This window comes from Xiphophorus maculatus, chromosome 7, assembly GCF_002775205.1.
Source record: "Xiphophorus maculatus strain JP 163 A chromosome 7, X_maculatus-5.0-male, whole genome shotgun sequence".
Taxonomy (NCBI): Eukaryota; Metazoa; Chordata; class Actinopteri; order Cyprinodontiformes; family Poeciliidae; genus Xiphophorus; species Xiphophorus maculatus.
Window position 1 is genome coordinate 18,953,163 of NC_036449.1, and position 13,317 is coordinate 18,966,479.

Consider the following 13,317-nt stretch of genomic DNA (forward strand, 5'->3'; position numbering starts at 1 on the left):
AACCTAATTGCATCATTATTATTGCAATATGTTGAAGTAGCTGAAGATTTTGGTGATGATATTAAATAAAGAAAAAGTTGCAGTTCATTTGATTATAGAAATCAAATAGAAATACTGGCAAATAGAAAGCCAGTCCGGTTTATATTGAAATAATTCCTCCTGACCTTATTTTCCGATCATTTTTGTGACATGATAACCATAAGTGGCAGATTTCACTGTTACCACACACCACTCGCCATTTAAGTATTTACCCCTCAAAATTGCCCCTTAATAAAAATAGGAATGATGTTTGGGGAGGGATTTATTTCTGTTTATATATGTTTACATGAGCTGTCGTTATCATCTGATAGTATATCACTAAATCACTGGTTACCATTACAGTCAGACTCAAATTGCTGGTCTTGCAGGACTGGGTGGAGAGTTATTCCTCTGAAAGCAACTGCTTTGATAGCAAAACACTTCTAAGTGTCTCATTTCAGAAAGTGCTGAATAATGAAGGCCAGCAGCGGGACCACCTGTTGCGGATCAGTAGTGGACTTGAGTAAATTACACCCGCTGGATGATGAGAGGTCTCAGCCCACGCTCTCATCACAGGAGTGGAGCCCAATCAGTACAGAGCAGCAGAGGAGAAGTGGGTATATAGATCCAGTGAAGGTGGGAACTTTGCTGAGCAGTGATCTGAAACTGGGGAAACTTGAAAAAGCAAATATGGCTTCTAGAGTTGTGCTTCTAGGCGTCTTGTTTGGCGTGCTCATCCCGGTGGATATGGTCCCCGTTAAGGTCAGTACCAAGAGAAAATGCTTTTATAGAGAGAGGTAGATTTATTGTACTCTACAGTTAAATGATGTATTGCTAATATTATATATCTATTCACAACATTACTGACAGAATTCCACTGGAGTACATGAGGGCAAACTGAGACTGAAAAGGAAATACTCTGGTGAGCTCTTTGAAGAAGGTATTTACATACAGCTGCATCTCAGTATGAATATGATCAATTCAAGAAGTGAAACTCATATAGAGTCTTTACATGCAGAGTGGCATATTTCAAGTGTTTATTTTTGTTGATTTAAACATCATATTAGATCAATAAAGAAATAGGTAGTGCCCTACTAATAAAAATATGTCCTACTCGGTTGAGGCTCCTTTTGCCATGATTTACAGCATTAGAGCAACTTTCTTTGGAGGCAATTGATTGTGGCTCTGTTAATTGCTTTAATGGTGGTCTGCAGCTTCTAAGTCCTGTTGGAAAATTAAATCAGTATAGGTTTTTGATGAAACTTTTTCCTTTAACTAAACTTTCCATTAACATGTTGTCATGTACCACACTGTGAACAACCAGCTTCTTCAGCAAAGGCCTTTTGTGGCCTACACTCCTGCAGGGTGTTAGTAACTGTATTCTGGGAAACTGTCAAGTCGGCAGTTTTTCCTAGCTGTGGCCTCTAATATGGCACAAGATAACCTATCTATATTAAAAATCATTTGCTGGTCTAATGTAATATTCCATTTTTTTGAGAAATAAAATTATGGGTTCTTTAATATCCATCTGTGATTCATAAGCCCTAATTGTAAAAATTTATGGAAAAAACACTTAAAATTTTTCAATAAAACTAGTTCCACTTTTTGAATTGAATTACCTTTTAATGATATTCTGATTTACTGAGATGCACATTTACATGCATTGATACTGTACATTTGAAACAATAACATTTACAAAACCGACAAGGATCACTATGTTTTTGTGTTAAGATGAGCTCATGGACCGAGATGAAATGACTGCAATGGATCAGATCCTAGAAGTCAACAGCAGTAAGTGCAATGCAAATTGAAATAAACTATGTTGATTCACTCTTTGTAAGCTTTGTTAAATGTTGCACTTCAGGGCTGCGGGTGCCCACAGGACTGCCATTCAGAGAAGGAGATATTGCCTATTCATACGTGCGCAGTGCCATAAACTGCCCTGGGAATGCCTGTCTGTGGCCTAAATCAATTGATGGATTTGTTTACGTTCCCTACATCCTCTCTCCTGTTTACGGTAGGAATCCATTTTAAAGAGGTTTACAGATTGATACCCTTTGGTCTATTTTAATTAAATAGTCTTGTTTTTTTATTTATCTGTAGATGATATGGACAGAATTACAATAGAAACAGGAATGCAAGAAATTTCCTCTGGAACCTGCATCAAATTTATTCCTCGCACTCATGAGGCCAGCTTCCTCGACATCCAGCCTCGATACGGGTGAGACGGACACCCTACTTCATGTAACTCTGCTTTGTGTGAGGAAGCACTGTAAGGTTTACTCTGTGCTCCCCCAGTTGCTGGTCGTTTCTGGGGCAGACTGGGGGAAGCCAGACCTTGTCACTGCAGACTCCTGGATGCATGTGGTCAGGGATTGCTGCTCATGAATTCATGCATGCCCTCGGCTTTGTGCACGAGCAATCCCGCTCGGACCGAGACCACTATGTCACCATTGTGTGGAAGAACATCTTGCCAGGTTTGGATGAATGGCCGTGTCCAAGGATTCCCAATACATTTGAACTAAATAAGACTAATGTCCCTTTTTCTGTGTGACAGAACAAATACACAACTTCAGGAAACAGGCGACGAACAATCTGAACAGCCCATACGACTACAGTTCTGTCATGCATTATGGACGGTGAGATGCTGCTTAAGGCAACATGTAGTGATGTGTATTCTGTTTGTGCTTTTTATGTCACTTAAATTTTTAAAACAAATTTAATATGAAATAGAGATGAGTAAGTATGTAAAAAAAAGGCAATCTTCAAAAAATTACTTGAACAATCCAAACCAGCCTGGCCTTGTGTGAAAAAGTAATTGTTAATTCATGCATTAATTCTTTTTTGGAAGAACATTGTATAGACTGATGAGAAAAAAGTTTAACTTTTCAGATGACGATGTGTCCAGTTACATTTTTAATAAAATTATTATACGAGGTGATCAGGTGCTGCTTTTCCACTTCAGTAAATCGATGAGTTATTGTAACTAATTAAATCATGCAGTCCAGCCATCGGGTTTATGATGTTGCAGCAGGATATCAATCCAAAGTATGCAAATAAGTCCAAATGTGAATGGCTAAAGACCAAAACAGAGTCACGGTTTTGAAGTGCCCTCATCAAAGTCCAGACTGGGATCCAGTTGAGATACCAAAGCTTTGCAATTCATGCTAAAAAACCCTAGAAGGTGGCAGAATTAAAACTATTCTGTAAAAAAGAGTGGGTCAAAATTCCTAAGGAGAGATGTAAAACACTCATTGCCACCAACAAAATTCTTGATGGCAATTGTTGCTAGCAAAAGTAACATAAAGTGTTAAAGTTTAGAAAATTGTTTTTTTTGTTGTTGTTTTTTTTATGTGGGGCCATGTGTTTCCATAGCACATGTCCCTTATGAAATAAATCATCATAACTAAACATTTTATTTACTTAAGTAATCTTATGAGTAAAATAGTTGATGATCTAAAATGTTTAACTGTGATTTAAAACAACAACAACACAAAAACAGAAGAAATTTGATTAAGGACATATACTTTTTAGAATCAATTTAAAAATACACTTTTTGCATTAATGAATGCTGGGGTAACCTTACATTTTCTAAATCTCTGCTTCAGATATGCGTTCTCTGAAGAAGGTGGACCAACAATCATCCCCAAACCAGACCCTTACATTCCTATTGGCCAGCGAGATGGACCAAGTACACTTGACCTGCATAAAATAAATCTTCTTTATAGCTGTGGTATGTAAAATGACACACAAACATCTCCAAAAAAAAAGGAATTTAAAATAATTTTTAATCTGCTTGATTGTTTTTTCTCACTTCCAGATGCTAATGAGTAATGAATTTCAACATCTCAGCAGTACGGTCCTGCGAGATGTGTGAAGTACATATTCTCTAGTAAATGTTGCAGAACTCAAGATAAATTATTTTTGCAGTAGATGTGCTTTTATTACCAAGAGGTCTAATTTTTTTTTAAAAATTGTGTTTATTGTTTTTAGTGCAAGGCCATTGAATTGCTAATACAATATATACCCTCCGTGAATAAACATACTCAGTGCCGAAGCTCTAGATAATTGTTTCAAGTGTCTTAAAAAATAATTCTGTACCATCCTCTCTGTCATTTCCACTATTCTGTCCGCTTAAATAAAGAAAATGCAACAGAAAATCTTGTGGCCAGTTTCACAATTTGTGCACTTATTAGAGATGGGTTATTAAATCTGAAACTCTTATAAACAAGGCGACAGCACAGCAGCAATAACATGACCTTGTCTGACAGCACTGAAAACATCAAGCGCCTCACACGTGTTCCCGCAAAATGGTGACTTCCTGAACTGGAGATAAAAAAAAAATTATATTATTAAATAAAAGTAAATTAAATAGAATTCACAAGTAATTGTCAAATTTGTTGCACTCCTGTTCGAGATGTGCAATATGTTTTAAATGTTTTTTAAATGAAAACAAAAAAAAAATCTCCAATAAATATATTTCAACTTTATGAAATGACGTACGTTTTTACGTTACTAAGTCACGTGCTTGTGAGAACAGTTGCGGAAGGGAGGAGCTACAGTTTTACATTACCGCACACACACACACACGCGACCATAGTCGTTAGCCTCGCATATTAGTATCAGGTTGACGATTTCTCCGTGTAGCTTATTCTCTAGCACTAAAAATGAGCGACAATGATAAGGGCCGGGTATGTATGAACTCTGATGCAATTTTAAGTTTTTTTTTTATTTCCTATGGTGCATGAACAGCAACGAAAAAAGCCATTTGATGAGAAAACTGTCATATCAACGGTTTTTATTTGTCAACTGACACCACTGACCAAATGCTCACCTTGGTAGCTTAAAATTCCAGTTGTAGCCTCAAATGTGTATTTCTCTAACGCATTAAAGAGGTTGATGTGATTTTTATAATATAAGATCAACTGTGTATAATAATTTACTGTAAAAACGTATGTTGCTAACTTTAGCTACCTGGCTAATGCTAGCATTTCAGTGTTAACTAGGCCATAGGCTAACGATGAAGAAGCTGGCTTCCGATTCGTATCCGGTGATTCGCCACCAACTCCGTTACAAAATATATTTTTAGCAACACATTAAATTAGATCCGGTGCTAAACAATAAAAGTCCCACTCATGCAGTTTAGGGTTATTTATCGTGTGTTAAATTCCTGGGCTACAGAAGGTTGTAGAGTAATAAAATGATCGTTTTTTATCTTTTAGCACCTCAAATTGATTTAAAAATATTTATACGACATAGGACAAATGTGAACCTTATATATATATATATATATATATATATATATATATTAAGCATGTACAGAGATTTTTTTTCTTGCATAAAGACAGCTGTTTTGTTAATGCATAAATAGGAACCTACGAATCGAAACCTATCTTTATTGTTAATTTAGGGTGTTAACATCTTTCGTTTTAGCAACCTTTTCGTTAGATGAGCCCTTTATACAGCAAGAAGACAGACGCATTGCAAGTTAGGCAAACCAAAGTCTTGGCGTAAATGTAACTATTTTAAGCGTAGAAATGTCATTTTCGATGTCCTTTGATAGAATATTCTAGAACGTCGAGGTGGCGCCGTTTTGTTCCACACGAAATTCCATCTTGCATTATGTAATATGCGTTTCGTTTTGCTCCTTTTTAGGGTGGGTTTTTATATTTTATTTAAAATGTGCACTTCGTTTAGTAATGTTGACTGAACAGCAGTCTGGGGTTTCCTTCCTTGTTGGTTTTTGGCGCGCCTTAACCCGCGCCATTAAATCGACAAGGAAGAATAAAAATAATGTTCTGTTTTAAATCAAACGGCCTCAAGATTCTTCATTTGTTTCACCTCGTTCATGCAGGTCGTAATATTCGATGTTTAAACAGGCGCTTCAATTAATTGCTGCGCAGAGTAGACAATGAAGCACGATGCTGAAGTTGGTGTCCGATTTGAAGCTGCAGATTCTTTAAAGGGTTATTTCACAAAATTCGACGAATGCAGTCTTTATTCCGCTTTGGTTTGAAATCTAAAATACAAGTACGTTTAAAATTTGAAGCTGGATATATCTTATTTGTGGAAAATGTAAAACGGTGCTTCTTTTTTTATTTAAATGGTCAGTGGTACAAACCACAAACATGTTGTTGAATCCGTCATTAACCTAGAAATATGTCTTCAAGTTTATCTGGGATGTGTAGTGTTTGAGGGATCCCATTATCAGCCACTATCAGTTGGTTTAAAAAAATAAAAGCTTTTATTTTTTCATAAATTGAATGCTTATTTCACAAACTGTGTTTTGCTATTAATGTAAAGAGCATACATCAACACAAGTCATTGCTGGGTATCTAATTATTTTAGATTTAGAAATCTTTAGGTCAAAATGATCAAGTTTGTAAATATAATTAAAAAAAAAACCTTTATTCATAGAACAAAGCTGAGTTTCAATCAGATGCAAACTTCAGGAACAGCAGTGTAACTTGTTCATCTTTCCAGTGGTGGGTTTACAAACCCTTCTGCTGAATTATGAACCTGGCTTTGATTTAGCAAGGGATGTCCTAACTTTGGAACACATCAAATATTTATCTTCAATCATCTTGTGACTTGTTGAACGCCTGCTTAACCAGTTAGCAGTATGCCGAAGGGTAGGGCAGATCTGGTTTTTCAGTAAAGATAATTACACATCAGCATTTACAGGATATGGCTGGTCGCTGCTTTTTGATGGAGGTGAATACAAATGAGTTGTAACTTTAACTTGAAGTTGTTTTGGTTAATCTAGATTTACTTTATTTTTGTGTAAAATGGGAGATAATAGGGTGGGTTTAATTCTCATTATGACCTTTTCATTTACAGTGGTTTTATCTTCACTATGATAGGAATGCAATTTAACGGAAACTATTTGAGCAAGACTACTTTTATTTTTTGTAAGTAAAAAGGATAAGCGTGTTTAAAATTAAGAACAAATGGATGTACTGTGGGTAATTTTTTTTTGTGTGTTCAAAATCCCTGGGTTTCCATCAGGGAAATACAAAAACAGGGTAGACCAATTGGCTGCAATGCTCATTGAGCAACAATTTACTGAACTATTGCATCTTCCCTTTTATTGCAATCTTATTTTTTATGAAATTACTTGTAAGACACCCTAGTGAATGTGGAACCACTGAAAGTGAAATGAATCGAACTAACACTGAGCATTTGTAAACTTAATCCTGATGAAAATTTGATTGAGCGTGCCGTTTTAATTGTAGTCATAAATTCTTCATCCTTTTCTTTTCCATTAAGGTTAAGGTTCGACGAAGAAAATGCAGAAGAAGTCTCATGTCCACTTTATTTTCAGTAATATGAAGCTCAGATGTGTGAAGCTGAATTGTTGAATGCATGCTAAACATGAGGAGGGAAGAACTTTGAGCAGTGTGTGAGAAGGGGAAGTCAGAAGATGTAAGAAAATTGAAGAAAGAAGAATAATGTGAAGTAATGAAGTTACAGAAATGAAGTTAAGGAAGTAATCTGGATAAGGTCGCTGCGCTAAGTAATTTTCTGGTCTACTTATCCAATGCGTGCATGTCATTGTTATTGAATACATCACACTTTAATTTATGTTATTGCTATTTTATTTTGTCTTTTATTTTTGTAATCTTAATTACCTAATTATACTTGCTGATGTAATCCTAGTGATACCATCCTTCCACTGGTTAGATAAAATAGCTTTAACTTGCATTCATAATTGCCAATTTTTACATCTTGTGTATTTTTTTTTCCTTCAAATTTTCCAGGATAGTTTTAAATCTCAACTACAGAGTTGTTGTAGCACATTTATTCATATTTATCACTTCTTCTGTGATGATAACGTGCTGGTGTGTGTGTGTGTGTGTGGTTCGTTCAGGAGTCTCGCTCCGCTTCCAGGAGCGCGAGTCCCCGTGCCCCTGCGAAGTCGGCGAGTCGCACTCCAGCTCGTTCAAAAGATGGATCCCACCATTCCCGTTCTAAGTCCTGGTCCCGCTCCAGGTCCAGATCAGGGTGAGTTTTTTTTTTTTTTAAAGAGCAAGTAGTGGCACAGAAATCAGATCCTTCAAGCAGTGTTTAAGATAAATGTTAAAAGTTTGTCTCTGCTGTTTCAGCTCCCATTCTAACCATGGCTCTCATAAGCACTACAGCCATTCCCGGTCCCGCTCCAGGTCCGGCCGGCGCCGGTCCCGCAGCCGCTCCTACAGCGGAGAGCGCCGGCACAGGAGCCTCAGTCATTCCCCCATGTCTAATCGCCGCAGGCACATCGGCAATCGGGTGTGTTCTTCTGGCACACTTTTTAAAAATAAAGTGTATTCATTCATTATGTTTGTGGAGTAGCACAATATCAGAAAAAACAAATAGCAATGTAATTGGTAATTATTATGATGGTATCCATTGTGAGTAACCCATGTTTCTCTCTTTTTTCTTTTTTTTTTTCATGTTTTGATCTAACATTACCAGACTTGAAATAAGTATGCATATTTTTGTGTAATTAATTTCTGTATAGTCAAATGTATACCTTTAATTTTCCTAAACCTTCAGGCTAATCCAGATCCAAATGCTTGCCTGGGAGTGTTTGGCCTGAGCCTGTACACCACAGAGAGGGACCTGAGGGACGTTTTCTCTAAATACGGGAACCTGGCGGATGTCAGCATCGTGTACGACCAGCAGTCCAGGCGCTCCAGGGGCTTTGCTTTTGTTTACTTTGAGAACACAGCTGATGCTAAAGAGGTAGCACGTTTTATCTAAACAATTATTATAAAAAAAAATCAAAATAGAAACTCTGCTTGGGATTTTATATAAAAACACACTTTGTTTATCATCAGGCAAAGGACCGAGCGAATGGCATGGAGCTGGACGGTCGAAGAATCCGGGTGGATTTCTCAATCACAAAAAGACCTCACACCCCGACCCCGGGAATCTACATGGGACGTCCCACATAGTACGTCAGCTACAGCAAATTGACTGTTTGTGTAGGAATAGCTCCTGTGATTTAAAAAGCTGCTTATACCCCCTTTTTTTTTCAATTTAAAACCACTAATTTCAAAACATTTCTTTATGAATTTATGTGTAAGATTAAAACTAGTGCCTGACTGTGGAGTGGTTTTGTTGGTTGTGTTTGCCAACAGGGACAATAATACTCCTAGTCAGACGGTGGAGCCAAGCCCAAAACAGATATAAAGTTGGTTCAGATCATGTGCAAAGGAAAGGATTAAAATCCGTTTGTTTTTAAGAAATACAGTGAGGAGAAATCTTTTGTTTTCCATTGATATGAGTATTTCTGCCAAGACTCTAAAGATTGCTGTTCAGTGCACTACATCCAGACTGGTGGAGCTGGAACTGTTTTACAGAGATTCATCGAATGAAATTTCAGACTTTAAATTTGTATAGCTAGTAGAGCCACACTCCAAAAAATGAGTATGCAGCCGTAATTGCAGTGAAAGGCTATTGTATGTAGTATTAACTCTGGGGACTGAATGTCTGTATGACCAGTTTCATGTTTGCAAGTAGAGTTTAAGAAACAAATCATTCCACTTCCAAATTATGCATAACAATTTTTTTTTGACCTACCACATAAAATCGCCTCCCAGAAAAATACATTTAAGTTGTCAGTCGTGATGTGAAAAAGTTAGAAATCATTTCATGAAGCTTTGTAGGTGTTCTGAAATTTAAGCTCCGATATGCATGGCTGCCTTTAATGGAGCTCCTGATGAGGTGCTGAGCATAAAAACCTTGTGTTTTAAAATTAAACAGGAATATGTTACTTGTGTGCATTATAGTTTTACATCTGACTGTTTCTTTCTCATCAGTGGCGGTGGCGGCGGCGGCGGTCCTGGTGGTCCCCGGCGCTATTCACGTGACTACGACCGCGGATATGACCGCGGATATGATAGAGGCGGCTATGATCGCTATGATGACAGGGACTACTACCGATCATACAGGTAACACTCCCATTTTGTCAGTTAGTATTTTACTGATTGCCACTGAAGAATTGAACCTTGGTTCTCTTTGTTTGTTGTTTTAACTCTGAATGTTATTGGTAAGATTGTTTTTTTTTTAATTATTATTTTAGACGAAGATCTCCATCACCATACTACAGAGGAGCATACAGATCTCGGTCAAGATCCCGGTCTTATTCTCCTCGTAAGTTCAAATATTACTCGCAGTCGTCTTAAAACATCTGCTTGTTTGTTTGTAACTTGTAGGGTTTTAACTAACAGCTGCTTTCTTTCACAGGTCGATATTGAGCAGTTCAGGCAGACAAAAATCCCTTATTTCCATGGACAGACGAGGAGTTTCTTCTAAAGATTTGTTTGACTTTCTTGTAGATATGATATTCTTAAGGTGATATATGACTTTCTTTAATGTGGAGTTTCATGGGAAAATTTTGTACAAAGTCCTGAGAGAGCAGAACACCAGCACTGTAAGCTTAGCAATGTACTGATGTGAAAAGGGTTGGCAGAAAACCTTTTTCACCTGTTTCTGCCCCTGTAGGAGTTATCCCTCTGCACAATGTGAAACTTGGAAGATGCCCGTCTGCTTATTTCTCAGCTGGTTAGTTTATTGTGTAATTTGGAGCTTAACAAATTAAAACTTGTATAAATCTTTGCAATTCATCAGGCACTGTTGTTCTCCAGATAGTCACTGTTCCTGTCAGGACATACTTTTTTTTTTTTTAACTTCAGAGAACATTCAGTGTCTGGTCACGACAACATCCTTCTGTTTAACAGACAATTTTCTCATTCAACTCCACACTAAAGAAACCAAACAGATGACGATGATCACCATTCTTCCTCTTGCTTATCAATAATCAATGAAAATGGAAAAACACATTTGAAGCCTTGTGTCCTTGTTTTAAATTTTAAATGTACAGGGCAGTGTTGTTCTAACTGGCATGTTAATTTATGGGGTTTTGTTGTGTACAAACTGAGTGAGAATTCAGCAAAATTTAAACAAATTAAAAGGGAATAGTTTTTTTTTCCACCAAGAATTGTGTAGTTTTTGAAGACTGGCCTTCTTTCTCTCTATGCTAAAAACCTTTTTTTATGAATATGCTTTAGATATACAATTTACATACAGCAAAGTCTGCGTTTGTTAACTTTCAGCTTAGAAATATTTTAAATGGTGACAAATTCGAGCTTTTGTTTTCTCTTTTGTTTTTGAAATGTTTGGATTTTTGCACAGAAAATTAACAGTTGTACACTATGCAAATGAGTTTTAATCAGAATTTATGCAAAGTTTGTAAAACTCGTGAAACAATTTGACATTTAGGCTTTGCTTTAAAATACAATTAACACTTGTATTAATTTCCACACTAGGCTGGGTTTCTATGTTCATTCCCTCCTGATTCATGGAAATAGTGATATTTTCTATGATTTGGCTGGGAAGCTGGCATTTCAATAGTTTGATAAACGGTAACTTATGAAGCTTGTGATATACTATTTAGTAAAAAAAAAACAATACTGTCTAAATGGAAAAAAACATGAAAGTCACAGGATATTGCTGAAAAACACCTATGTTTTGTTACATTTAACCAATTATTTATGGGAAGTTCCGATTCTTTGAAAATGAATAATAAATGTTTACAAAAACTCTTCAATATTTTTGAAGAGTTTTTGCCTAAAAGCAGAATTTAATCTTCTGAAGCTGGGAAAGAAAAAAAAAACTTGTCCAAGTGAGACATGATGCATTTGCTCACTGGGTGACTTTTATCATAATCAAATCACATGTAAATTCACCTTCACAGCCATGAGATCAGGTTATTTTCCTTACCCAGTTCAAACTGATGTTCGCTGCTCCTCACATGAAGAGAAACAAGCTTCATCAATCAACAGGAAACTGAAGTTCAACAACTACCCCTGCTGGTCACTGTGAACCTCTGAAAAATCCTGAGAAGGGTGTTGTAATGGATTACTCAAAGGTTAATTTTACCAAGATAAGGTACAAATGATCAGTTTTGTTGTAGTTCATCTACAAGACACATGTTTTGTTTTTTTGTTTTGTAGCAGATTAGGTGAATTGATCCTGTTTTGGTGTAAATTTGTACCTTTTAAATGAAACCAACAAACAAATTCTAAGGAAGAGTAGTTTGGTTTCATTTTACAGAAAAGTGGGCAGACACCATATTTAAACTGACACACCAGGAGGAAGTAGTGTTGAGAAAGTGTTATTTCCTTCAAGTCAATATCCAAATAATTGTTTTATATGTTCAGAAATTTACATTGCATTTATTTGCATATTTGTGTAAAGTTTAGTTTTTGTTATTGCTCCAATTTTGGATGATTAAACCAAAGTTGGAGGTAAAGAAACATGATAGGGAATGAAAGCTGTTTAAAAACAAAAGAATTACGTGTTAACAAAAGCTGCTGCAAGTTTTAAACCCATTATTATAATATTCAGTGTTCTGAAAGTGTGTAATATGCGCAGGCGTTGCAGCAGTGAGGAGACAGAAACCACTCGTGCACTGCTGACCACACCTTGGAAATTAATTTCCATGTTCCACCACAAGTCCACATGTATGTGTGTCTCCACGTTCCTCCAAATGTCACATGCATTTCCATTCAGGGTGGAAATAATTTGCAGAATCTGAAAGCCCAGTGACCCAATTTTCAGAAAGCTGCCTAAAAGCAGAAATTTGTATTTTTGAGTTTTATTGGGGTTTGGAGCTTGCTCTCTCCATTTTTAACTGTTGATTTGTTGACTGGCAGCAAAAACAAAGACCCCACAATAATGAGTGTGTGTGCATGCCATCAGGAAAGTAACTAAAGAGCTGTTTTGTAAATAGGCCACAGTTTGGACATTCCTCTGTTCATACACTGACGTAAACAAGGCAAGAGCTGGTCACTCCTGCTGCTGGTACTTTCTGCACTACAGTGGGGTGGCAGTAATGCTCCGAAAGCTCAAGGAAAGAAGTCACATGTAAAGAGAAAAGAATTAGGCTCCTCCCCTTGGGTAACTAGGTACAAGACTACACATCCATGCATGAGCACAGCTGCCACAGCCTTGCAAAGCTTTTGTTTGCAGTCCGCCTTAAAACATGCTTCCCTCCCAAACACACCCATTTGCAAACACTTACACAACCGCCATCGCAAATAAAAGGATACATGTGTACAGCTCAGAGTGGCTCCTTCAAGAATCCCCTTCTGCTCTTATCAGCATTTGGCTTTTCCACCATTTAGGTTGTGCTCAAAAAGGGATTTAGAGACTCCAAGCAATAAATCTAGTTTATTTATTATTATTATTTCTCCAGGAACAATATGTACAAGGACAGCAGTGTGGTTTCACTTTCTTCATTGCTTTTTTGTT

At 36.8% G+C, this 13,317-nt stretch overlaps 2 protein-coding genes across 3 annotated transcripts; both read left to right on the forward strand.

Annotated features, from left to right (window-relative positions):
- The first annotated feature begins 492 nt into the window (after window positions 1–492).
- LOC102219129 (high choriolytic enzyme 2-like) lies at window positions 493–4,167 on the forward strand. 2 transcript variants are annotated; one of them, XM_005800691.3, is made up of 9 exons: window positions 493–780; window positions 889–958; window positions 1,750–1,809; window positions 1,883–2,035; window positions 2,122–2,239; window positions 2,317–2,495; window positions 2,576–2,657; window positions 3,627–3,751; window positions 3,839–4,167. In XM_005800691.3, the coding sequence occupies exons 1-9, from the start codon at window positions 493–495 to the stop codon at window positions 3,850–3,852; spliced, it is 1,089 nt and encodes a 362-aa protein (XP_005800748.2). In that variant the 3' UTR covers window positions 3,853–4,167. The 2 variants fall into 2 exon arrangements, with proteins under 2 accessions (XP_005800748.2, XP_023193008.1); XM_023337240.1 differs by having other exon boundaries at window positions 685–780; window positions 889–940.
- A 427-nt stretch (window positions 4,168–4,594) lies between these two features.
- On the forward strand, window positions 4,595–10,999 carry LOC102234929 (transformer-2 protein homolog beta-like). The gene is made up of 8 exons (XM_023336921.1): window positions 4,595–4,709; window positions 7,889–8,022; window positions 8,124–8,286; window positions 8,554–8,742; window positions 8,838–8,953; window positions 9,822–9,953; window positions 10,085–10,155; window positions 10,249–10,999. Exons 1-8 carry the CDS (start codon window positions 4,686–4,688, stop codon window positions 10,257–10,259), a joined length of 840 nt encoding a protein of 279 aa, XP_023192689.1. The 5' UTR covers window positions 4,595–4,685; the 3' UTR covers window positions 10,260–10,999.
- Window positions 11,000–13,317: the final 2,318 nt, after the last annotated feature.

Excerpts from the sequence above, each read along its gene's own strand:
- LOC102219129 (XM_005800691.3), top strand. The coding sequence starts at position 493 with ATGAAGGCCAGCAGCGGGACCACCTGTTGCGGATCAGTAGTGGACTTG. Across the intron at positions 781-888 it reads TGGATATGGTCCCCGTTAAG|AATTCCACTGGAGTACATGA; the intron begins GTCAGTACCAAG and ends CATTACTGACAG. Across the intron at positions 2,036-2,121 it reads CATCCTCTCTCCTGTTTACG|ATGATATGGACAGAATTACA; the intron begins GTAGGAATCCAT and ends ATTTATCTGTAG.
- LOC102234929 (XM_023336921.1), top strand. The coding sequence starts at position 4,686 with ATGAGCGACAATGATAAGGGCCGG. Across the intron at positions 8,023-8,123 it reads CGCTCCAGGTCCAGATCAGG|CTCCCATTCTAACCATGGCT; the intron begins GTGAGTTTTTTT and ends CTGCTGTTTCAG. Across the intron at positions 8,743-8,837 it reads ACACAGCTGATGCTAAAGAG|GCAAAGGACCGAGCGAATGG; the intron begins GTAGCACGTTTT and ends GTTTATCATCAG.